The 23,724-nt window shown below is 33.6% G+C and overlaps 1 protein-coding gene across 2 annotated transcripts; it reads left to right on the top strand.

Annotated features, from left to right (window-relative positions):
- The first annotated feature begins 701 nt into the window (after positions 1-701).
- LOC124928801 (pullulanase 1, chloroplastic) lies at positions 702-23,013 on the top strand. 2 transcript variants are annotated; one of them, XM_047469047.1, is made up of 28 exons: positions 702-1,056; positions 2,488-2,623; positions 2,724-2,776; positions 2,875-2,983; positions 3,426-3,562; positions 3,656-3,855; positions 3,982-4,131; positions 5,739-5,799; positions 7,020-7,140; positions 8,354-8,444; positions 8,553-8,646; positions 8,770-8,865; positions 9,018-9,158; positions 13,436-13,486; positions 13,931-14,001; positions 14,162-14,254; positions 16,564-16,654; positions 17,847-17,918; positions 18,064-18,120; positions 18,675-18,743; positions 18,900-18,956; positions 19,043-19,117; positions 20,217-20,305; positions 20,651-20,728; positions 20,815-20,953; positions 21,751-21,860; positions 21,968-22,067; positions 22,710-23,013. In XM_047469047.1, the coding sequence occupies exons 1-28, from the start codon at positions 844-846 to the stop codon at positions 22,821-22,823; spliced, it is 2,868 nt and encodes a 955-aa protein (XP_047325003.1). In that variant the 5' UTR covers positions 702-843; the 3' UTR covers positions 22,824-23,013. The 2 variants fall into 2 exon arrangements, with proteins under 2 accessions (XP_047325003.1, XP_047325004.1); XM_047469048.1 differs by lacking the exons at positions 21,751-21,860; positions 21,968-22,067; positions 22,710-23,013 and having other exon boundaries at positions 20,656-20,728; positions 20,815-20,954.
- The last annotated feature ends 711 nt before the right edge of the window (positions 23,014-23,724 follow it).

Below are 23,724 nucleotides of genomic sequence, written 5' to 3'. Positions count from 1 at the left end.
CATAGATTGTTCCGCGATCGTTTTCGACCAATGCGTTTAATTCATAATTATAATATTATGACAATCGCGAAAGTTTCATTGGGTAAACCAATTGATACAGTTCGAGAACTCATGTATCTTTTTGAAGATTTCAGTGCTCGTTAAAATTTGTTCTTTTTGTTTGATCATTCGTAAATTATTTTCTGTTATATTTTTTTAAAATAATTTTCTTTTAATTTTCGTAATATTTTTATTATTTAATTTAAACAACTTTCATTAATATATTTTTCATGACCATTTTAAAAAAAAAAATAACTCGAGCTATGACCATTTATTCATCGTTATGTAATCAAAATACATACTTATATTGTATCTAAATCTTGAATGGCTAATTTTATTTTTTTAAATTAAAATCATTTATTTTTGAAATACCAACTTAACACAAAACAAAAGTATAATATTTATAAAAAAATATATAAAATTTTTAACTAAATAACAGATAAATTAGTTACAATATAATCAAATATTATTTCGTCCACTCATTTATCCATTAACGGACCAACAAATTAAAATACTTTTTATTTATTTAAATAAATAAATTATTATTTATACGAATACATTTAGACATATTTATAAAAATGTATTTCTTTCTTTCATAATTCATGTCTAAATATATAAATATTAATTGTATTTATTAGTCCATAAAAAAGCGTCCATGGAAAAGATCTTACAAGAACATATCATCCGGATAACGAAATCGCCGGGGAATGAGAGAGAAAACCGGTCACCGGAAAGAAGAAAATATTATAATGAAGAGGGAGAAGGCAATTACTGACTGAAAAAGAAGAAGAAAAGCACATTCCAATGTCTTTTTCACTATCATCATCCTTTTCATTTTCTACTAAAACCACTCATCTTTCCGATTCGATTCGGTTTTCCCTTCCATCTCACTTGAAGGTGCGAACAAATATCTGGACTCGTCGACCACTCGGTTCCAGCTCCATTAGTCCATTGCGTAGACGCTCTTGTAAATGCTGCTCGTCAATGTCCGCTGCGGAGCCCGTTTCGTCACCCCAGGTTTGCTCTAACATCATTCGAAAACTCCACCTCTGTACTGTCTGCTTTGATTTCTTGTCTAGACCGAGTCGGAGACTTAGTTCATGACTCAGGTTACATTGTTTGAGGCCCCATCTGTTTGATTAAGAAAGTTTTGTGCTGTATTTATTGTCGGCTGTCGCACATATCTGCTTTGTTTGTTTGTTTGAATGAATTGGTTGATGGATGACAGTTGTTATGGATATAATCACTATAAGCGCATTAGTTAGAGTAGTCAATTCTGGTGTTTGGATAACTTTCGTTCTCTCACCATGATCAAAAGCTGCTGAACTTAACAAAGCTCAATTATTTGTTTATATGACAAACGAAGTTACAACTTACGATAAGTTAGTCTTTCAAGTTTGTTATATTTAGTTAATTTCATAATACATTTATAGTAGTTGCCAAAACAAATTAGGCCTTTGTATAGATTTTGCTTTCTTTGCTTAATACAAGTGATTTTTTTTTTCCCATTATAATCTTACTTTTAGAGTTGTGAATAATGCAGTCACATATGGCTATAAATTCTCAACTTGGTTAGGAACCATTGATTTATTCATCTTGGTGGGACTTGGGAGCAAAAGAGCTATATAGAACAGGAGATTGTATTGATGTGACATGAACTGATAATACCATGTTTCTTAGGTGCTTTTTAGGTGAGTAGATGATGTAGACTCATTATGGATATGTGGATGAAGGCTCTAATACTACTCATCACAGATACGGCGATGAAGGCTCTGATACCAATTGGTACAATACCAGATTATAATAGATAGAATTGGCATGAGCCATAGATGAATAGATAGAGGACTGGGGATGAGAGACTTAGAAGACGGTCCAAAGGTATAGATGAGAAGAGAATCTGAACTATTCAAATACATTCAATAACAATTCACTATATCTATGCAATCATGATAGTTGCTAATATTTATAGCACTAGATTAATAACCAAATAACTATTACGAACTAACTAATTAACTAGTAAACTAACATAACTACCTCTAATTACTTTTAACCGCCTATATAACTAACAGCTAAACTAACTACCTATTTAATATTCATACGGTTTACATTAGAGGAAGCCTTCAGGTGCCTGTATTGTAACAGAATAAATGCTTTGTGCATATCTAGCAACAATGAAGACCTACTATTATGCATAATCCTTGTTTGGATATGTCGCATATGTATTCCCCAAATTAACATATGTACCAGAATGCTTTTTGACCTTATGGTTGAATGTTCTCTTTCTAAAAAATGCCATATTTAGAACCATACTGTATTGACATTTGACATTATCTGACCGCTGATTTACAGAGTTGACCATACATTTATTTTACTCATGCTGTTCATTGTATCTGTTAATATGATTTTTAATCTGATACTAAAGTGCTCAGAAAATGCTTATGGTTGCAGGATTACATTCTGTACTCAAGAGCCTACTGGGTCAGTAGAACTGTAATAGCTTGGAATGTGAATGTGGGGGATGGTTCATGTTTTTTGTATGCAAGTAAATATGCTTCTTTGCTGAATTCAGATGATGAGATTCAAGGTTTCCTCTCTCAATTGTGATCCCTTTTGGTGGTTCCATTGATTCTTTGTTGTGTCATTAGGGAATAACAATGTATGAATTATGATGTTTCCTGTGCCAGGTTATCATCATAAAATCAAACTGCATGAAGACACTGCTGGCCTCTCTGCAAATGTAATTGATTGATTCTTTTGTTAGTTGTATAGTTATCGATGTGTTTACAGATTTATTCATTATGCTGCTTAGTCTTTCAATGTGGTACTAATATCCAGGTCAAGGAAAAATTTCCACATATACGAGATTATAGAGCTTTCAAAGTCCCTTCTGATTTGGACGTCAAGAATCTAGTGAAATGCCAGTTGGTTATTGCTGCATACCAACGTAGGTGTTTGTTCATAAGATCGTCTTGCCTGCCACCATTCCTTATTTCTTTTAACATGAATTATTTGAGAGCATAAATGCTGTGTTTATTAAACTGTTAAAGTACAAGTATATTTTATATAGAGAGTTAATTGTAAATAAAGTTTGTCTTTCAAGGATCAGTAATTATAGGTCTAAGGGAACATACAAGTGGCCCTCATCCAGGGAATAACCCCGGGTAGACATAAAAAAAAAGGCTATAAAAATGGCCAAATAACCTTTAACACAACCATATCTTAGACAAACTTAATCCTAAACTAATATAATGACATCGATCAAACCATTTATTTCCTTTACTTCATTGGCTTCGATCTAACTTACTACAAGTTATAAACTATACTACCACATAGCTTTATAGGATTTGCTTATTCAATTATTGATTACTCCATTGCTTTCTATGCAGCTAATGGGCAATTGAAGGATGCTACTGGTTTACAGATTGCTGGGGTCCTTGATGATTTATTCTCATACCATGGGCCTCTTGGTGCAGTTTTCTCAAAGGAATTTGTGACTCTTTACCTTTGGGCTCCAACTGCTCAAGAATGTCTTAGTCACTCTGTCCTACCTGTAGTTCTATTTTAATGGTTGAAAAGGACAATAAGCTTATTTAACCTTGTATGTGCATCAAAATAGGTAGTACGTGCTTGCCTCTATCAGGATCCATCAAGTAGCAGTCCTATAGAAGTCATCAAACTTGATGAACTTAATGGTGTTTGGACGGCTACTGGACCTAAGAGCTGGGAAGGTTGTTACTATGTGTATGAAGTCAGTGTCTACCATGCCAGTACTTCACAAATTGAGAAAGTCATTGCGAATGATCCATATGCTAGAGGGTATGTTCTACATTTTGTTAGAATCTAAGAAAGTAATTCATTTTCTTAAACTTTAATGGGAATGCTAACTTTCAGTACACCTGCTTTTAGTATTGTTAAGTGCATGCTATCCTGTTGTCTGGTTAGGCTTTCAGCTGATGGTCAGAGAACATTTCTAGTAGATCTTAGTTCTGATGCTTTAAAGCCTGAAGGATGGGACAACTTGCCAGATGAGAAGCCACCCCTTCATTCTTTTTCTGATATCAGTATTTATGAATTGCATGTTAGGGATTTCAGGTAATTAACTCTGTAAGTTTAAATTCATTCCCTGAAACTTGGGTTTAATATGGAAGACCTGCTTGTTCTATATCATTGTTAATTTCATGCTTCTTTCTGCACAATCATTTTTTTTAAAGTGAACTGAATTATTCGTTTGCTTATGTCTTAAAAAGTCGTTACAAACTCATCAAAAACAAGACAAGTCCATCAAAATCAACAAACCAAAATACAAGACAACCTAAAACATCCTAAAACTGTCTTAAAACAAGTTCAACCTGAACAAGAAACAGTCAAACCATAAAACCTACTGTAGAAAGTTTAAGAGAAGGAAAATATATTATTGAGATAGTTGGATTGAGTTTACATGAGAAATTCAGATATTTAAAAGACATTGAGTGTAATAAAATATAAAGACTGACAACACTCAACTCAACATGTTGAGTGTAATAAAAGATAAAGATTGACAACACTCAACATGTTGAGTGTAAACAAAGCAACATGTTGAGTGTAAGCAAAATTGCACATAATCCAAGATGAAGAGATAATTTAACACTCCCTCTCAAGTTGGGTAATAAATGTTTAGATTTCCCAACTTGCCACATACTTCCTCAAATCGACTTGGGAAGAGCTTTGATGGGAATGTTAGCCACCTAAAAGGAAGAGCCTTGACAGCTATGAGAGCGAAGAGGATGTTGCGAGGGGATGAGATGTTGATGACAGCATGTGACGGTTTGAATCGCCGGATTGTAGCTGGATGTTGATGACAGCGAGTGACGTTTTAATTGCCGGAGTGTCGCTGGATGTTGATGATAGCGAATGACGTTTTAATCGCCGGAGTGTCGCTGGATGTTGATGACAGCGAGTGACGTTTTAATCGCCGGAGTGTTGCTGGATGTTGATGACAGCGAGTGACGTTTGAATCGCCGTTTTTTTTTGTAGGCAGACTATACCATGTAGCTGGACGGTGATAATGTTTGGACAGATTAAGCCCGGGAAAAATCTGTCGAGACACGAAGATGGACAGATCGGTCGAGATATATTTTGAAATTACAAAACTGCCAAGAAAGAGCTCAAGAACGTTATGGGATTTGTGATAAATGATTTCGGAAAATATGACATAATAAAATTATTAGAGTTCTCCTCCAATGACTATTTCCACCATTAGAGGAAGCATCGGAAAATTGTGAACAAGTTTTTTCAAGATGGTAAAACCTGCTCTGATACCATGTAGAAATTTTAGAAATAAATGAAAAATATTATTTAGATAATTGGTTAAGATTTACATGAGAAATTCAGATATTTAAAGGACATTGAGTGTAATAAAAAATAAAGACTGACAACACTCAACTCAACATGTTGAGTGTAATAAAAGATAAAGACTGACAACACTCAACATGTTGAGTGTAAACAAAGCAACATGTTGAGTGCAAGCAAAATTGCACATTATCCAAGATGAAGAGATAATTCAACACCTACAAACAATGTAACTCAAGCAAATTTTCTTTCTGCTCAATCTTCTTTCCGTTTCAAGAGTTTTTGTTCTTCATCTGGTATAATCATTATTGCCCTTCCAACGTTTTCTTGGTTAATTTTTGGCGTGTTAACACGGTTTATTTCTACTACAGTGCTAATGATCCTACAGTGCCTTCAGAGTTCTGTGGTGGTTATCTTGCCTTCACTTCCCAGGTAATCCATTATACTTATTTGCTATTTTAGCCCAGTGATATAGGAACATAAAAAGTAATTTCATACCTCGGAGTTGCAGAGGATTAAAAAGTAATCCATTATCCATATCCTTCTCATCTGCCACACCAAGGTATTTCAAATGTCCTTGCTATAGCATTCTACTGCAAATGTTTTGTTCACATTCATCAACACAATTATAACAAGCTTGATCCTAAATCTAATAAATGCATTTTTTTTGTGTCTTCCCAACAAAATGCTCATTCATGCTTATCTTGGAAGTTGTTTCTTAATTTATTTTCTTCCTTCTTGTATTGCCTATAAATTGGCCTCCCATTGTCAATCCCAAAATATATGAAATCTTCTTTCTTTTCAGAATTCTACAATAATTGTGTACCAATTAGTTGATTCAAGTTCAACATTCTCTGCTCTTAGTCTCCATTTCACCAAGCTATATGAGTGGAGAATTTACCACAACAATTGTTTTTCAGATAATCATATTTATAAAGCTTCCTTTGTTAACACACATATTGTTGTTATTGCCCTTGCATTCCCTACTGATCTGTTGGAGGATAAAACTACTTCTTATCTCTTGTCTAGTTAACATCAGCTTCCTTTTCTCTGCCAGCATTATTTGTAATAAGGGTGAGCTGTCCGATCTTCACTTCTTATAAAAACGGGCCAGCCCCATTCCAATTGTGAAACCAAATGAAAGCGTGTGTGAGGTATTCTCACTTTCATACTTGACCATCACCCTTGTGTCAAGTCCCTTAATTTCCACAACTTTAATGGTCCAGGATAAACCACTCTTAACTTTAACAGCCAACATACCAATCTCTTTGAAAAACTAAGTGTTCCATTTTACCTATGTACCTTGCCAAATTATAGTTAACTTCATTTATGTTAGGTTGAGGTAAACATTTATGTTAGGATGAGAGAAGAATTCAAGCCCCAGCTTCCTCTCTTACCAAATTAAAGTTCACTTCATTTATGTTAGGTTGAGGCAAAGTTTTGGTGTTTTATTTTGTTTATGTAACTTGTAGAAAGGCGTTTTAAGTTCCCTGTTAATAAACGAATGATTTCTAGCTTATAGATGAGCCTTGAGAAAGATGAAGTTGCACTTTGGAAGATTTCCTTTATACATTATTTGTAACAGTTCTAAGATACATGGTAAAAGAAATGCTTTGATGCATATTTCCTGAAATGGCATGGTTGGCTTGAAGGATTCAGCAGGTATACGTCATCTGAAGAGGTTATCTAGTGCTGGAATTACCCACTTGCATCTGCTACCCACTTTCCAATTCGCTGGTGTTGCTGATGAGAGGGATAAATGGAAGAATGCAGGTATTTAGATTTGGATATTGCTCTCATTTAGAAATTAAATGTTTGCAATAATTAGAATAACCCCTTAGCAATTAGCATTTGTCCTATGCGTACTTTTCTTATGCATGTATTACTGGATAGAGAGAGTTGCATGCATTCCCCTCCATATTTTCATATTTGATTCAAATAGATTAATTAGAGGATTCATTTTAGTTGAATCTATTGTAATTTCTTACCATTTATGTAGAAGAAAGTTGTGCCACATTGTGAAAATCATTTAATTCAAGAATACAAAGAAAACTAAACATTGCTCTCAGTTCTGCGTCTAAACATCTTCCTTACATTGTGTTTTTAATCACAACATTCATCTTCTTCTACACTGGCAGAATCTATACTATGAAAGTATTGTGGCCTTCCTAAATCTTGTCCTAAATCATTGACTTAACCTTCTTTTTTCACCACCAGTTTACATATCATTTCCTGTGAGAAAGATTATCATCTACAAACTATAATTACAAGGCTGTCCGTGACACTTTTTCTACCAAATATGGAGTGATCGGAATACATGAGTTTCCCTCTTGGCAACATACTTGGAGGTTTCTCCATGTATATTTCTTCACATAAATCACCAAAAATAAAGGAATCATTGACATCCAATTGAGTTATATGCCATTTCTGATTAACAATGATTAACAACAACAACAAAAATTCACGGGGTTGTGACCCTCGCCATCACATGATTATGAAATGTTTCACTTTAAAAATATGATTAACAATAGATGTACACATGTAAGCAGAGTTAAGATGAGGTACATGAGAAAAAAGTCTCAAAATAATGAATGCATGCAATATTGTTATAAAATTTGGCAAATAAGAGTCTGATGTCCTTCAATGAAACATCTGGCTGATATTTAATGGTGAAGTGCCAACAAAATCTAACCTATTTGTTGAAGGAGGTACCTAAGCTAAATTTCAAGTATCACAAGACAAGATGACATACTTGCACACTAATTTTTCTTGGTCGTGAATTCTCCTGTACACTTGAACTACCTTGCTTGAGGAAGAAAATATGTTCTACTTTGAACCATTCTTAACTACACGTTGGACAAATAAAAATACAACTTACTGTCATTAGTCTAGAGAAAGGACTGTTTCTTGGACATCTTTGTGTTATCTGTTATCTGAAGTGGATGATGAATCGTCTTATATATGCAATTTATTCTGTTTTCGTCAGATAACCAGTTGTTGGAATCATTACCTCCTGATTCTGATGGACAACAGGCTCACATAACAGCAATCCAAAATGATGATGGGTACAACTGGGGGTCAGAAGTCCTAACTTGATTGTTAATTTCATTCAATTTTTTCGTCTTCATTTCTTAATGCCGATTCTTCCTTCTTAGGTGTATTTTCTTTCATTTGTTTAAGCGCAGATATAATCCTGTTCTTTGGGGAGTACCAAAGGGAAGTTATGCAAGTGACCCTAATGGCTCATGCCGGACACTTGAATTTAGAAAGATGGTGCAGGTTCTGTATCTAAATTTTGATATGATGATTTTTCTTTAGTTTATAAATTATTGGCAGGGAAGATTGTTTTTATGTAACAAAAAGGCTCTATCTTGCTCACTCATGTTGATCACATTGTTGCAGGCACTTAACCGCCTTGGCTTTCGTGTTGTGTTGGATGTTGTGTATAATCATTTGCATGCAAGTGGTCCATCTGATGAGAAATCTGTTCTTGACAAGGTGAGGAGGTTCCTACATTCTGTTTCAATCATTTTCTGACAGATCCTAAATGTTCTGTTTTGTGTAGTACTTTTGCAAAAAGATAACTTCTGTCTGTTTCTTGCACCTATAATTGTAATAGTTACTGAATCCTGAGACAAATCTCTCAATAGATTGTTCCTGGGTACTATGTGAGGAGGAATACTGATGGCCACATTGAGAATAGCACCTGTACGAACAACACTGCAAGTGAAAATTTTATGGTTGAAAGATTGATAATTGATGATCTTTTGTGCTGGGCAGTTGATTATAAGGTGATGTTCGGAATTATACACTTGTTCTCCTATCCTCCTTGATACCTGTGAAGCTTTGTCTTATAAAATTGCATTTCAAGTTTACTTTGCGGTCAACTTAACGTTGAAGCAAAATCACAATGTATGCTTAATATTTGAGGATGAAACCTAATGTTTTCTACTAATCTTGTTTAATAATGACATGAATTTGGGATAAGTATTTTGTCCTTTGCTCTCTAGTTCCTTTGAGTCCCTAAGTTGATATCATAATTAAGTAATGCAGTCCTGTCTGGAATTTTAGTTCAGCTATCAGTCCTTTGTGATCAGACCTTCAGAAAATGTTGTGTAGCATTTCTTTGTGGACCAAACTGGTCCACCACAAACATATAATCCATTTGGGCCACCACAAGCATAGAATTGTTTGGGAAGAAATCTACAGCATAGATTGAGGGAGAGTGGAAATATCAATCTAGGCAAGTATCACAAGTTAACTATTTTTATGTATGCTAGTTTTTCCTTATCCCCCTTATTTTGATAATTTTCATTCATGATGCATTTACTGTAGATGTGACTTTCACGTAGATGTGACTTTCACGTTTACTATAGATCAATGAAAAAGAATCTCATATTTTAAGAAAAAAACTATTAGTATGTACCACAACTTTACTTGTTGCACACTTATCAAATATTTTTCTCTTTAATTTTACATGTATTTATTATGGGTGTTTACCATATCAAAGATTTTAATATGAGAAAATAATTCTTCAATCTCTTCTCTTTGGCAAATTCTTCATCATGTTAGATGGACATTCTTATAAATGTTATTGTTTGTAGGTTACATAAATTTAATTTCCTAAGTCTTTTGTATCAAAGATTTATTGACACGATCGTTATTGCCCAAGCATCACCTGAAATGATGATTTCGGAAACTCAATCTATCTAAGGGTCTTTATATTAAACAAAATAATCTCATGGAATGTGAGGGGTTTGAATAACTCTAGGAAAAGGAGATCCGTTTTCTCTTTCATTAACTAATGTAATTGCGACATTATCTCCCTCCAAGAAACATTGCTCTCAAATCTGCGAATCTGTAATTGCGACCTTATTGGTTTAATTAGAAAGGAAATTTTTAAATGGGCTAATCTGAATGTTAATGAACATTCGGGCGGGAACCTTGTTGTTTGGAATACAGATTTCTTTCAAGTGGAAGAAACTATTTTTTTGGGCATTCTCAATCTCCATTAAGTTTATGTGCCTCACTAAAGGGCATTTGGGTAGATTATAACAACAAACCTACTTTTATCCAGGAGCTATATGAGATCCAAAATTAATGGCCCATACTTTGGTGTTTTTGTGGTGATTGCAACATGGTTTAGGCGCCAAGCAAAAGAAAAAACTCGAGAAGTTTACAAGGAGATAGACTTGTTTAACACTTTCATTGACGACTCACTTCTCATTGATTCTATTCTCGAGGGTGCCAAGTTTACAAGGAGAAGCGATAACAACAACGAAAGTATGTCTCGCATCGATAGATTTCTTTACAACTCAAAATGGGAGAATCTTTACCACTCAACAAGCCAATGTGCTAGAACAAATCGTCTTTCTGATCACAAACCCCATTTCCTAAACTGCGGCCAAACCTCCCCGCCTAAACCACTTTTCAGATTTGAAAATGCTCCCTCTCATATCATAATTTTGTGTCGGAGGTGGGGAAGTGGTGGGTGGATCACTCACTGGTTGTGGGGAGATCATTTTATATTCTTTCTTCTAAACTTAAAAATTTCAAAAATTTCATTACAGAATTGAAGTGAGTCAATTTTGGCTCTCTTCATTCTAACATTTCTAACGACATTGACATAATGGAGGAAGAACGAGATCTGACTGAAACAGAAACCTCTAGCAGATTCACCCTAATGGAGAAACTCGACCTCCTCTATAAAATGGGAAGAGGATAAAGCAAAGCAAAGATCACGGTGTAATTGGTTTAAGGAGGGGGATTCTAACAACAAATTCTTTCATAACTTTGCGAACTACCGGAAAAAATATAATCAGATATTTATCCTTAAGGTGAACGGGGACGAGATTGTCGAGTCTAATTCAATTCGGGATTCCATTCTCTCTTTCTACAAGAGTCTTCTCACACCTGCTTGTGGAAGGAAACAACTTTAACAAAATTAGCGAACAACAAAAATTCTCTATCAAGCATGATTTCACAATTGAGGAAATTTGTGAAGCTATTTCAAGTTGTGATGGAGACAGAGCACCTAGTCCGGCTGGATACACAATCGATTTCAGTAAGAAGTCTTGAGAATTTATTAAGGAGCACTATTTGATCTCGTTCAAACATTTTTATGTTACGACTTCTTTTAAAAACGTTGGAATTCTAGCTTGATTGTCCTTGTCAGGAGATTCAAGTGGCGAAGAAACTCAAACACTTTAGACCTATTAATCTCGTGACGAACTTCCATAAAATTTTGACAAAAACTCTAGCTAACAGGGTCAAAGCCCTTTTGCCATAACTCATTTCTCCTAATCAAATGGCTAGACAGATCACCGACGCTTCTCTCATTGCAAATCAATGCATTTTGCAATCAATGCATTGACTCTATTACTAGAGAAAAGGGAACATGATGTCTTTACAAACATGATATTGAAAAACTTTTAATCACGTTAGTTAAGATTTTCTTTTTTTTTTTCATTGAGAAGATGAGTTTTGGAGTGAAATGGAGAAGGTGGATCAAAACATGTGTTACTGTACTTAAGTTCTCAATTCTTATCAACGGCACAGTGTCAGAGTTTTCAAGAGCCCGAGGGGGCTTAGACAAGGGATTCATTTATCACCCTTCTTTTCCACGGTGGTAATGGACGGATTATCAAAATTGTTTGAGAGAGCCATCAATGTTAGCCTTTTCACGGGGTTAATATGGGAACGACGAGAAGGCCCAACTACATATCTCACTTACTTTTTGCCGATAACACCTTTGGTCTATCAAAAACTTTCATTCTCTCCGGAAGATTCTTATTCTTTTTAGACATGCTCAGGGTTGAAGATTAATAGAGAAAAATCTGAACTTTTTTTCATCGATAATGTTCCTAACACTCAGATATTGGCCGACATCCTGGGAATTAAAATCGGTTCTCTCCCATCAAAGTATCTCGGCTTCCCTCTCGTCGCCAAATTCAGTTGCAATCAGTTCCCAATAAATACTAATCACATTGTTTGGAGAATCCCCTTACATAGACGACTCTCATCGAAGAGGAGAGAAGACAGACTCTTCTCGTGGATGCTTTTAGCCATGTTTTGATTTATCTGGAGATCGACGACAAGTTTCTCTAACCGACTCTCCCGTTTTTAAGGCTAACTATATTTATCATGCGTCCCTCCCAAAGACTTCATCCCGATTTCCGTGGAAAGAGGTTGACAATAAAAAAATTATATCAAGAATCTTGTTCTTTGGTTGAGAAGCTATCAATGGAGGAGTCTTAACATCTAACATTCTGAATAGTGAATAATTTTTCTTTGGTTAAGAAAAATAAGGGATTTTATCTGGCTAGTAGGTGCAACATTTGTTTGAAGAGTGAATAATTTATTGATCATATTCTTCTTTATTGCGACCTTGCGAAGAGCATGTGGACTCTTCTGCAGAATCTCCTTCATTTTATTGAGATACACCAATAAATGTTGCTGACTTCTAGGTCAAATGGATTAACTGAAGCTCTAGCAACAACATTGCGGACGACTGAAACCCAACCTCTCATAATGTGGTGGACGATAGGGAAAAATTATGGGTACGATCGTCTCAAAGGATTCATGTTACACGCGATCGCTTCAATCAGGAAAATATGAGCTGTACGGGATGATAATTTTTTGATCTTATTGTTATTTAAAATTCTTACGTTGTTTTTTTATTTTCTGCTTTGCTAAGATGCTCATTTTAATAAAAAGTTTTTTTTGAAAAAGGTAACTTTTCATTGAATGTAAAACACAAGATGCGTTTAGTGAATTACAGATGGGAGGGAGAAGAGAAACAAAAACAAAAGAACAGAAGTAGAAGAAAAAGACTAATGCTAAAGTTAAAAAATTTGACCTTTAATAAAAAAACAAATAAAAGTTGACATCTAGTTGAACAAATTTTATGAAACAACTCAGAAAAGTGGATAGCTTGTGATATAAACATAATCATATATTTATGGTGTTCTTACAGGTTTTGTTGTTTGATTTGACTTATGTTATTACGACTTAACAAGTATTACATGTGTAATAAATATTTACTATCCATTTCATGGTTGTGTTGTAGGTGGATGGCTTTCGATTTGATCTGATGGGTCACATAATGAAGCGAACCATGGTATGATAAACTGTTTCTTATTCACAAATGTTTATTTTACATATTTTGGGTTGACTAGGTGAAACATGTGCAATACTTGAGCTTAATATATGCAGATGCCCTCCTTTCCTTCATACAAGTTGCATTAGTTGGTTTACAAACATCTTTTTCCTCACTTTATTTTTCATTACCCTTAATTTTTTAGTATTATTTCTACCTAATGCATTTAGTGAAATCTTTTTTCTTATATTCCAAGAAGCAAGAAAAGTTTAGCTTTCCTTCTCATTCATAATAACATATGTTAGGTTTATATGTACATTTATGAACTCAAAGTCATTTAAGTTGAGCGAGAACTATTTATTTAGATTTTGTCGGTTCAATATTTTGCTTCATTTTCTCCTCTCTTTTTGGCTCAAAGACAAATGAGATATTGTACTCATGGTATGCTGTTGATGCTTTCAATAGGTTAATGCAAAAAATGTTCTCAGTAGCCTATCAAAGGATGCAAATGGTGTAGAGGGATCCGACATCTATTTGTAAGATATGCTATGCTTAAACATTTGGCTGTTAGTGGCTAAATTGATTTTACGACATCAATTAATTTTAATTTTGGTGGTGGATTATCATCTCTTCCTTTATTTATTTTGACTTTATCAACATCATTGACCTTTTGTGGTAATCTTTCTCCAATGCAAGATATGGTGAAGGTTGGGATTTTGGTGAAGTGGCAAAAAATGCACGTGGGACGAATGCATCACAATTCAACGTACATGGAACTGGAATTGGGAGGTATCATTACTTTAAAATCATACTTCTAAACCTACCATGCATTTCACTCAAAATCATATGTTCTACATGTATAGTTGTTTTGAAGTGTAATGAATATATAAAGAAAAGTAATCAAAGAAAAACTAGAGGATGCACAAGATATATTGCAATTATAGAATTGATTTGCAAAAAGTTCCATTAGCTTCTTTTCTTAACACAATTCAATAAAGACTTTAGTTTGTTATCTTCTCTATTATACTTGATTCCGTTGGTGACGTACATGGCCAGTGGCGGAGGGCACTTCTTTGAATTCCTTATCGTTATCAAAGCAGTGTTACGTTCTTGGAGGAAAATCGCACGACTTCCACTGGGCCGACATAACTATTGTTGCAGTGCTTCAATAGTTCAGTTAGCTTATTTCTCATAACATTCTTTTTCAATTGTTATTCTTTCAATATTATCAATTTCAGGTTTACATCAAAATTTCATCTGCCTCCGTTGAAAAGGAGGTAAAAATATTTGACACGAAACTGCGAGAGACGAAGTGACCTATATGATAGGCCACCATAAACGAGGCTTGTTGAAGCTGGAATCGTTGAGGCAAAGTAATAGAGCCGAAGACAAAGCCTTAAGAGTTAGAAATGAAGCCTAGAAAGTGTGAAACAAGAGTGGGAAGCGAAGCCTTTAAGAGTGGAGACGAATCCTAGAGAGCGGGAAACAAAGGCATGGCTACTGTTAAAAATTAAACTCTGTTGCAAATCAAGTGAGTCATAAAATTTACTAACATGGATTTGAGGGGAAATGTCAAAATATATTATATTATAGGATTATAATATAATATTAATATGATTGAGAATAACTGGATTTGATTACCTATATGTTAGAGGTATTATATCCTATAAATATATTGCAATGAACAATCTTCTCAATTGCTTCAAAACACAATTCAATAAACCCTTTGGTGTATTCTCTTTATTATACACGCTTCATTCGCCTCCGTCGGTGGTGGCCATAGCCACTGCCGGAAGCACTTCTTTGAATTCTTTCTTTTCTTTGGGCAACGACAATTTCTCTTCAATAATGCACCTTGTGAAATGAAAGATGGTCAAACGAGGAGTTATGGATCCAATCATAATCCTGAATAGGTCGTTCATCATTATTCGAACTTCAATTGACATAAGCTTACCTAGTTTTCATGGGCGACATTTTGGATCTTCTTGACAAGCTTAAGTAGCATTAAGGACTGAGCTTGCTGTTTTTGCTTTTCTTTTGTTATGTTGGATATTTTTCTTGTTTTCATTTCTCTTTTTGGGAGCTTTCATTATTATGCATTTTGTGCTGTTCTTTTTGTTGCTCTTGTAGTGCCTTCTATAAAATGACCCTTGTTTCAAAAATGAATGAGGGGCTAGGATTGAGGGTGTTTAACAAAACCCCTTCTCCCAAATGGTGTTGGAGAATGTAACAACTACATTAGATGTTATAGTCATTACAGAGATCTTCAGAGGAACATGATTAGATGTGGGCTAAACAACTCCTAGAATCATGTGGGTGTGTGGAAAAGCATAAGCCCTTACCTGGAAGAGCTTCAAGAAGTGACTATCATGCGAGTGCCTGATTAGTATTCTTGTACAACAGTATCTAGATTAAAGATATGGGCAATATTTATTATTTCTTGGGTATTACAATGTCATCTAATAATGTGGTATTTTTTAATAAGTTGAAGCTTGTAATAAGATCAGTTTAGAAAATTGTGATTACAATAGTACAAGCACCAATTAAACGAGAAAGAAAGGGGAATAGAAGAATATAGAAAAAAAGGAAAAGTCCTATAGGACATGTATACCCAAGGATGGTGATACAGAACTTTGACGTGTAAAAAGTTGTCCAGCCATCAAATTAAGCTTCAATGATCCTTCAAACTCTATCCTAACATCTGATTCAACCGCATAGCTACCAAATTAGCAGGCCTCTAATCTCCAATCATCTGCTCTCTAACTTACCCGAACTAACCAATGTACCACATCATTTGGATTTTACCACTTAGCTCTCATGTACAATTCAAGTCAATACAATATATTTTCTCCCACAATTTTTTTGGCAGATTCTATATGTATAGTGGTTGTCCTTGTATAAAAATGATTCTTCAACCAAAAAACAAAAGTAATACTATTATTTGTCATTGTTCTCCTTTGATATATGTCATGCCAAAAGGTTTTCCTCTGACCATGTATGAGATAGGTTCAACTAAAAACCTTCTTTAGGACATTGTCATTATGATTCTGCATTATTTTAGTTTGTATAATAATTGTTTTGAACTTCTGTTGTATCAGTTTTAATGACCGAATCCGTGATGCTTTACTTGGTGGATCTCCATTTGGCCATCCTCTTCAACAAGGTTTTGTAACAGGATTATTATTGCAGGTAACTAGCATGCTTGTTTTCTTTAGAAGGCATTTGCTGGATTAGTAGGCTTATTTCCTATATCAGGGCAAGGGCTTTAGGAAAAAAATTGGTATATGATGTGATAATTGGTTAGAGCTTCATTCATGAGCAGTGGCTATCCTGTTAAGAATAGCTTAATTAAGAAATGATTTTCAGAAGATATAAATTCACAAGGATCCCATATTATCTTTTCTTCAAGAATACAATGAGTAGTTAATTTTCTTAACGGTGATTGTAGAAATTCTATTCAGTAGGATCATTTTGGAGATGGATATGTTCCTTCGTTGACACTTTTTTTCCATCATGCCTAGAATTGTTAATTAATTTTGAGTTTAGTTTGATTCCAATTTAATTTTCCGGTTTACCAGCCTACGGATGAAATAGTATTCTCCTTTATTCCTTCACTTGCTGCCATGATGCAATATACTTGGTTCGAGAAGGCAACTATGTCATAGCATGACAAATCATTATTGCCTATCAACATGGACCAAAGGAGCAAATGGAAGCCACTGTGAGATGTATTTCATTATGACGACAGATGTAAATGGAGAGAATATAACACTATCTAATTCCTCCATCCTTGAGGACAAGGATTTCAAAAGGGGGGAGTAACGATAGGAATGTCAATAGTAGTATAGGGTTAATGACATTTTTATAAATGTAGATGCTAAGATTGTAAATAGTGTGCAGAGACTACTTAAATAGATAGATGATCTTGTGTCATTGCATGTTGAATCAATTGAAATGAACCAAAGATTTAGTTTCTTTTTCCTCATCTTCTTTCTCTTTGTTTTCTAAGCTTAAAGTTTGGTCAATTCTCTCAACTAAATGCTTCAACCCAACTTTCCCTAATTCTCAATTTGGTAACAACATTCTCCAAGTGTGAACTATATTTTAAGACATTCGTTGAACCCTAGATCTCATAATCTGTCGAAAATCTTTGATTATATTTTTGAGTCGTATTCCATAGATATTTATTTGGAGGGATTTAGTATTTTCTCATTACTATTGCTTTCTTTTTTCCCTAGGTTATTGCTAGTTAGCTTTAGGGTTCTATGTGTCACTGATTGGGAAAGCGGTGACATACCATTGTTGTATCTAGGAAGTGTTAAATGTGACTGTTTATGTGTATTATGTGTCATCTAATTCAAATGTTACCTTTAATTTGTAGCCTAATGGTTATGATCACGGTGGTAAAGAAGTTGAAAAGAAAATGCTAGCTGTAGCAAAGGATCACATCCAGGTGAGCAGTCAAGTATACCTATTGTGACAAGTCCTCTATCTTCTCTCAGTTTTTAAAATTATTGTGATCAATTTATTATTTTAAATTTTCCTTATAATAGTGTCCTTAAATTACAAGTTTATTATTATTGTTATTTTAATTGTAGGTTGGTATGGCTGCTAACTTGAAGGACTTTGTGCTGACTAATTGTGGTGGACAAGAGGTAGGAATTAACACTGATTACTTCCTGAGTTTTGTATACAATTGCTTATATATTGGTAAGTTAGGATTCATATAGCATCATTTTCCACAATTTTGTAATTTGTTAATTTGTCATGAGTACGCTGAACAACCAATACCACTGTTATGTTCCACAATATGAGCTTTGTACACCTGTCAAATTCGAATTGGCCCTCGTCTTCCTTAATATTTATCTTGTGTCAGATTGCTTTTTGTGTTGATTTCATTCACAAAAGCTCTAATACCATATTTAAGCTTCAGATAGAAAAATATTTGAGTGTGTCCAGGGACTTGCCAAATTACCTTTATGTTGAATAATCAATAAAAGATCTACATCACTATGCTCAATGGAGTTATAGGAAATAAGAATCATGTAGGTAATGAAGAAAATGTTGAATTTGTTAAAGTTAAACTAATAAACCATCTGGAGTTTACACAACGGACAAGGCTGTGTGGCCCAAGCTTATACATAAAACCATTATCTCCAGCTTTTGTTGTGCTAATCAATTGTTAGAAGCTTATACCTTTATTTCTCAGGTGAAAGGATCGGAAGTTTATTCATACGATGGGATATCAGTTGCTTATGCTTCAAACCCAACAGAAACAGTATGGATTGCCCTATTTTTTTTATGGCTAATTCACTTTGAATTTGTTTTAAGAGCTATATGCTATATTATATTAGCATTTTAACTCAACGGGTACTAGGTTTCTGTGTTTGCAGACAGTTTTTTCATACTTGACTTAGCATGTATGTATTTCCAGGTTAATTATATTTCTGCTCATGATAATGAGACCTTATTCGACATAATCAGCTTGAAGGTACATTTATATGCTAAAGAAGTAGATCCTTTTCCATGTGTGACACAGATGCAATTGTTGACTGGTCTCGCGACTTCTTTCCTTAGACTCCTGCAGGAATATCTGTTGATGAACGTTGCAGGCTAAATCATCTGGCGACAAGTATAATTGCATTTTCTCAGGTTTGAACTGTATGCTGACAGTTTTAACTAAACTATACATTCCAAAGTCATGCTTAAACAAGTTTAAACCCAAACTCTTACTTTTAAACATTTCAGCATACTCATGCTCAAACAAAATTAGTTAACCCATGTATTCTGTACAACCTATTTTTTACTCGATGTGGTGCTGATAGTTCTTTAATACGTCATACAGCTTAAATTTTATTAAATAGTCTAACAATTTATGTCCCAAGTGCATCACAATCCAAGTTTGTTTGCCTCATGTTTTGTTTTATTTTGCGAGATTTTGGGAGTTTGGCACTCTTTGTTTATTAGATAACTATCAGATTAATATTTATCATTATATCAAATTTATTCTACTATTAGTAGTTATAAGTTATCTATGTATGAAAATTTCAACTAAAATGTCAAACTGAAGATTTTAGGGAATAAATCGCTGTCCCTGAAATAATGCTAATTGGACTGATGAAAGCTATCCAGCAATCAAAGATTTCAATTTCTTTTATTTCATATTGCATTTTTCTTATGTACTTATAATCTCTTTCTATAAATTACACCCCCTTTGTACACAGTTCATGCTTTATTGGCATCTAACATTTCCTTTAGTTCTCTGATTTTTATTTTTTTTCCCATCCCTCCACCCCTCTTATTTGTAATGTTCAAACGCTTCATGTGTTTTCTTTTCAATAAAAGTCGACCTTTTCGAAAAAAGAATAAAAAAAAGTTATATACATTGAATATACAGACTTGTGCCTACTACATACTCTCTTCCTCTTCATCGATACTAAACCTTCACGTACCGAGGGGAGGAGACGAGCATTTAAGATCCTTGATCGGCAGGAATTAAGGTTGTGATTGAGTCCGAATAAGAACTTAAATATTAAAAATATATGTACTATATGCTATTTGACCAAAAGTTTTAGTGTCCCCTTTGTAGAAACTACAACATTGTCCCTTCACAATGCCATACTGCTGACTATATCAATCTAGCGGATGCCTCCGCGAGAGTCTCAACATTGACCCTATGTTATTATTAAAGTTTAGCAATACCATACGGAATACGGCTTGCACTTACTGATGAGCTGATTTGACTATGCAGGGAATACCATTCTTTCATGCTGGTGATGAAATCTTGCGCTCTAAATCGCTTGACCGTGATTCATATAATTCTGGTGATTGGTTTAACAGGTATAAATTAATCTCACTCCTCTAGTTACCTTTTTATAAAAACAGATTTATTCGTCTGCTTACGGGTTAAAACACGTTTAAGTACAACGATAAAAAGCATATACAAAATCATTGAAAAACAGAACAATTACAGAACCAAAAACACAATACAACCTTTACACTCATCTGGTTGCCTGTTTAGTTGTTTCAAACTTGTTAAAATTTCAGTTGTAACTTTTGTCTTATTGTTTGTATTAGAATCATCTCATGGAGCAATGGTTCAACCTTTTCATTATAACATAATGAGATCAAGTTTCAATCATAATATCTCATCTCTTCAACTTATTCTGTCATCACTGTTGTCAGGATAGACTTCAGCTACAATTCAAACAATTGGGGGATTGGCCTTCCTCCTAAAGAGAAAAACGAAAGCAATTGGCCTCTGTAAGAAATCAGTATCCACTATCTCTTAACTATTTATTCTTATCCAAATTATATTTTACTGATGAATGGGCCTTATTAATATTCAGAATTAGACCACGATTAGCAGATGTATCATTCAAGCCTCAACGCTCTCATATTCTTTTGGCTTTAGAGAACTTCATAGATGTGTTACAAATTAGGTACTCTTCCCCACTTCTCCGTTTGAGGACAGCAAATGCCATCCAGGTAGATGATTTATCCTGTCTCCTTGTTTTCAGTTCAAGAATTAGTTCTATAAAACTTTAAATTAAGTGCTGAATAAGTTAATCATTTGAAAAATAAATGTTGAATAAACAAAATGAAAATTTCTAAATTTGAAGTACCTATTATGTAAGTTGATTTGATAAAATGTTGAACTAATGTTGGAAAAGTACTTAAAGACTATTTATGCTAATAACAACGGTAAATTGATTAACTTTCGGGTTAAAGTTGAATTACTAGATTACCGAGTTAAGTGATTCATAGCTTACTGAATTAAGTCAGGTTTTATAACTTAATTTGAGCTGAATTTATATGATTAAGTGATTTTAAGTAACAATTATCAAATGTACTTAATTCAAATAAGTAAGTTGTTATGAAACACCGCCTTAGTTTCTCAATTATAAGCAACTCTAGTTATTAGAAGATTGTATTTCTTTTAGCTGCAACACTAGATCTTGCAATGCTACAGGGCTCACGACTTAATTTTATCATTTCTTTCATATATTATACATTTATATTATTCTTAGAATCATATTTGGTTCACGATTTATCACCTTATATATCGTTCAAGAATTAATGAGAAATTATTATGCTTTTACCCTGAAGTTTATATGTTATCATACAAACACTAATTCCTCACTTTCTGTTTCCTTCTTTTATGTAGCACTGTTAAATGGGATATGTCACTTTCTCACATATCAACTCACTTTCCAACAAACCATCAAATATGCTTAATCTAAAAAGCTGATTAATAGCATTTTATTTATTTATTACTTTTGCAGCAAAGGCTAAGATTTCATAATACTGGTCCCTCCTCAAATCCTGGCATTGTGGTAATGAGCATTGAAGATGGTCATGAAGGTCTTCCTGGTTTATCTCAATTGGATCCCATGTCAGTGCATATTAAAGTTTTATATCAATTTTTATTTTTTATTCTAGTGCAGATTTACATAGTTAAAGATTAAGAACACTAAAATAATTTTCTCCTTCTTTGGTCAGCTATTCATATATACTTGTTATAATCAATGTCCAACCTACGGATTCCTCATTTACAATTCCAACTCTTCGGCCTAGAAATCTTCAATTGCACCCCATACAGGTATGTCGGTTTCTATAATATCTGAAGTAGAGGGTTCTTTATTTTGAAGGATCTTATTTTTATCATTTGTGGTCTTCAAATGCCTTCATAATACGATAGATTTTTCATCCTCACAACCTATGCAGGAAACCTGTCTGGTTGTTTTGACTAGAAACTCAATTTTGAGGAAGTTAAATTTAATGCCTTTATTCACAATTATGATCTATTTTATTGCCAAAATTTAGTGAATATTGGAATATTACTTATTCCTAGATTATATTGTTTTCACATATAATATAATATATTCTCTCTATTATGTAAGTTACATTCTCAACAATACAGTTTCTCTTTAGTGTTTTGTACATGGTGTAAGATATTTAGGATACAATTTGTTGATTCACTTCTAGTGGCCAGTTAGTATTTTTTGGTTTCACTTAAACTAAGAAGTCGATTATTTGAATTAAATTACGACAAGATCCTTATTATTTAATATTTTAAATGTAATAAGAATAAGATAAGGGTATTTTAGAATGATTTGTTAACATAAGTGATTGGTTATGTGAAGTTAAATTTTACTCTAACATCAAACAAGGGCTAAATGCTTAGTTGTGGATAATTTAATTTCTCTTTTCAATGTATACTAATTAGCTCTTATTGATCCAGATGAATTCGACAGATGAAGTCATCAAGAACTCGACTTATGATGTGTCTACAGGACATTTCTGCATACCCCCATTGTCGACAGCCGTATTTGTTGAGCAAAGAACATCTGAATGATAACGAAACCACATTGTCAATGGAATAATTTCATCGACGTTCCTTCCATTCTTGCATATAGCTTCCAGATTCTGTATTAAAAGATTATTCATGACAACTTTAAAATTGTGTTAATTTATCATGATTTAATTGGGATATACTTTAGGCTTTATTTATAGATTAAATAAAAAAAATAAAGAATTTGTACTTAGCCTGAACAATATGATGGATGAACAACAAACATGATGAACTTCAAGATTATCTTGTGAATGACATTCTTCAGTTTCATTGAAAGACTTTTAAAATGAGCTTACAAGTAACAACTAACATTCTATAGATTAGTAATCTAAATTCTTCATGGTTTTGAACTAATAAAAGTTTGGAAGTTTTTTTTAATTAGAAGATTGTTTTATAGATTAAATTTGATCTTGCTTTAGGTTATAATATAACTTTTTATTTTATATAATATAAAAATTAGTTTTATTAGGTTTGTACGAAAATATGAACTCTACTCTTAATTCTTAATAATCTTAGATTAACTTTTAATCTTCTCTTTTAGTCTAACGGCAACAATAATTGGATATCCTCATCCTCCTTAAGAGGTCATGAGTTCGAGTCTGTTAGGCGGTACGCCTGATTAAGTGTGCTTGCGGCTTAACACAAGTCCTGAGTTCGGCAACAGACAAGTTCTGGTCCTATTAAGTGTGTTCGCGGCTTAACACAATGCCACATTTTTTTTTGAAAATTAACTTTTATATATATTTTTTTTAATAGTTCAAAGATTATTCAAATAACTAAAAATTATTAAATAAAAAGTAAGGTTATGTGAAATTTTATAAATAATTATAAACTGATAATATTATTTCATTATATCTCATTAATTACAATTATTTTATTCATTAAATTAAATATATTTTTATTT

The sequence above is a fragment of the Impatiens glandulifera genome, chromosome 3 (genome assembly GCF_907164915.1).
Source record: "Impatiens glandulifera chromosome 3, dImpGla2.1, whole genome shotgun sequence".
NCBI classification, from domain to species: domain Eukaryota; kingdom Viridiplantae; phylum Streptophyta; class Magnoliopsida; order Ericales; family Balsaminaceae; genus Impatiens; species Impatiens glandulifera.
The sequence above is the reverse complement of the archived record's forward strand: the minus strand, read 5'-3'. Positions and strand labels throughout refer to the sequence as shown.

Coding starts and splice junctions, on each gene's coding strand:
- LOC124928801 (XM_047469047.1), top strand. CDS start 844: ATGTCTTTTTCACTATCATCATCCTTTTCATTTTCTACTAAAACCACT. Junction 14,255..16,563: donor CATGGAACTGGAATTGGGAG/GTATCATTACTT, acceptor CTGTTGTATCAG/TTTTAATGACCGAATCCGTG. Junction 18,744..18,899: donor CTTCAAACCCAACAGAAACA/GTATGGATTGCC, acceptor ATGTATTTCCAG/GTTAATTATATTTCTGCTCA.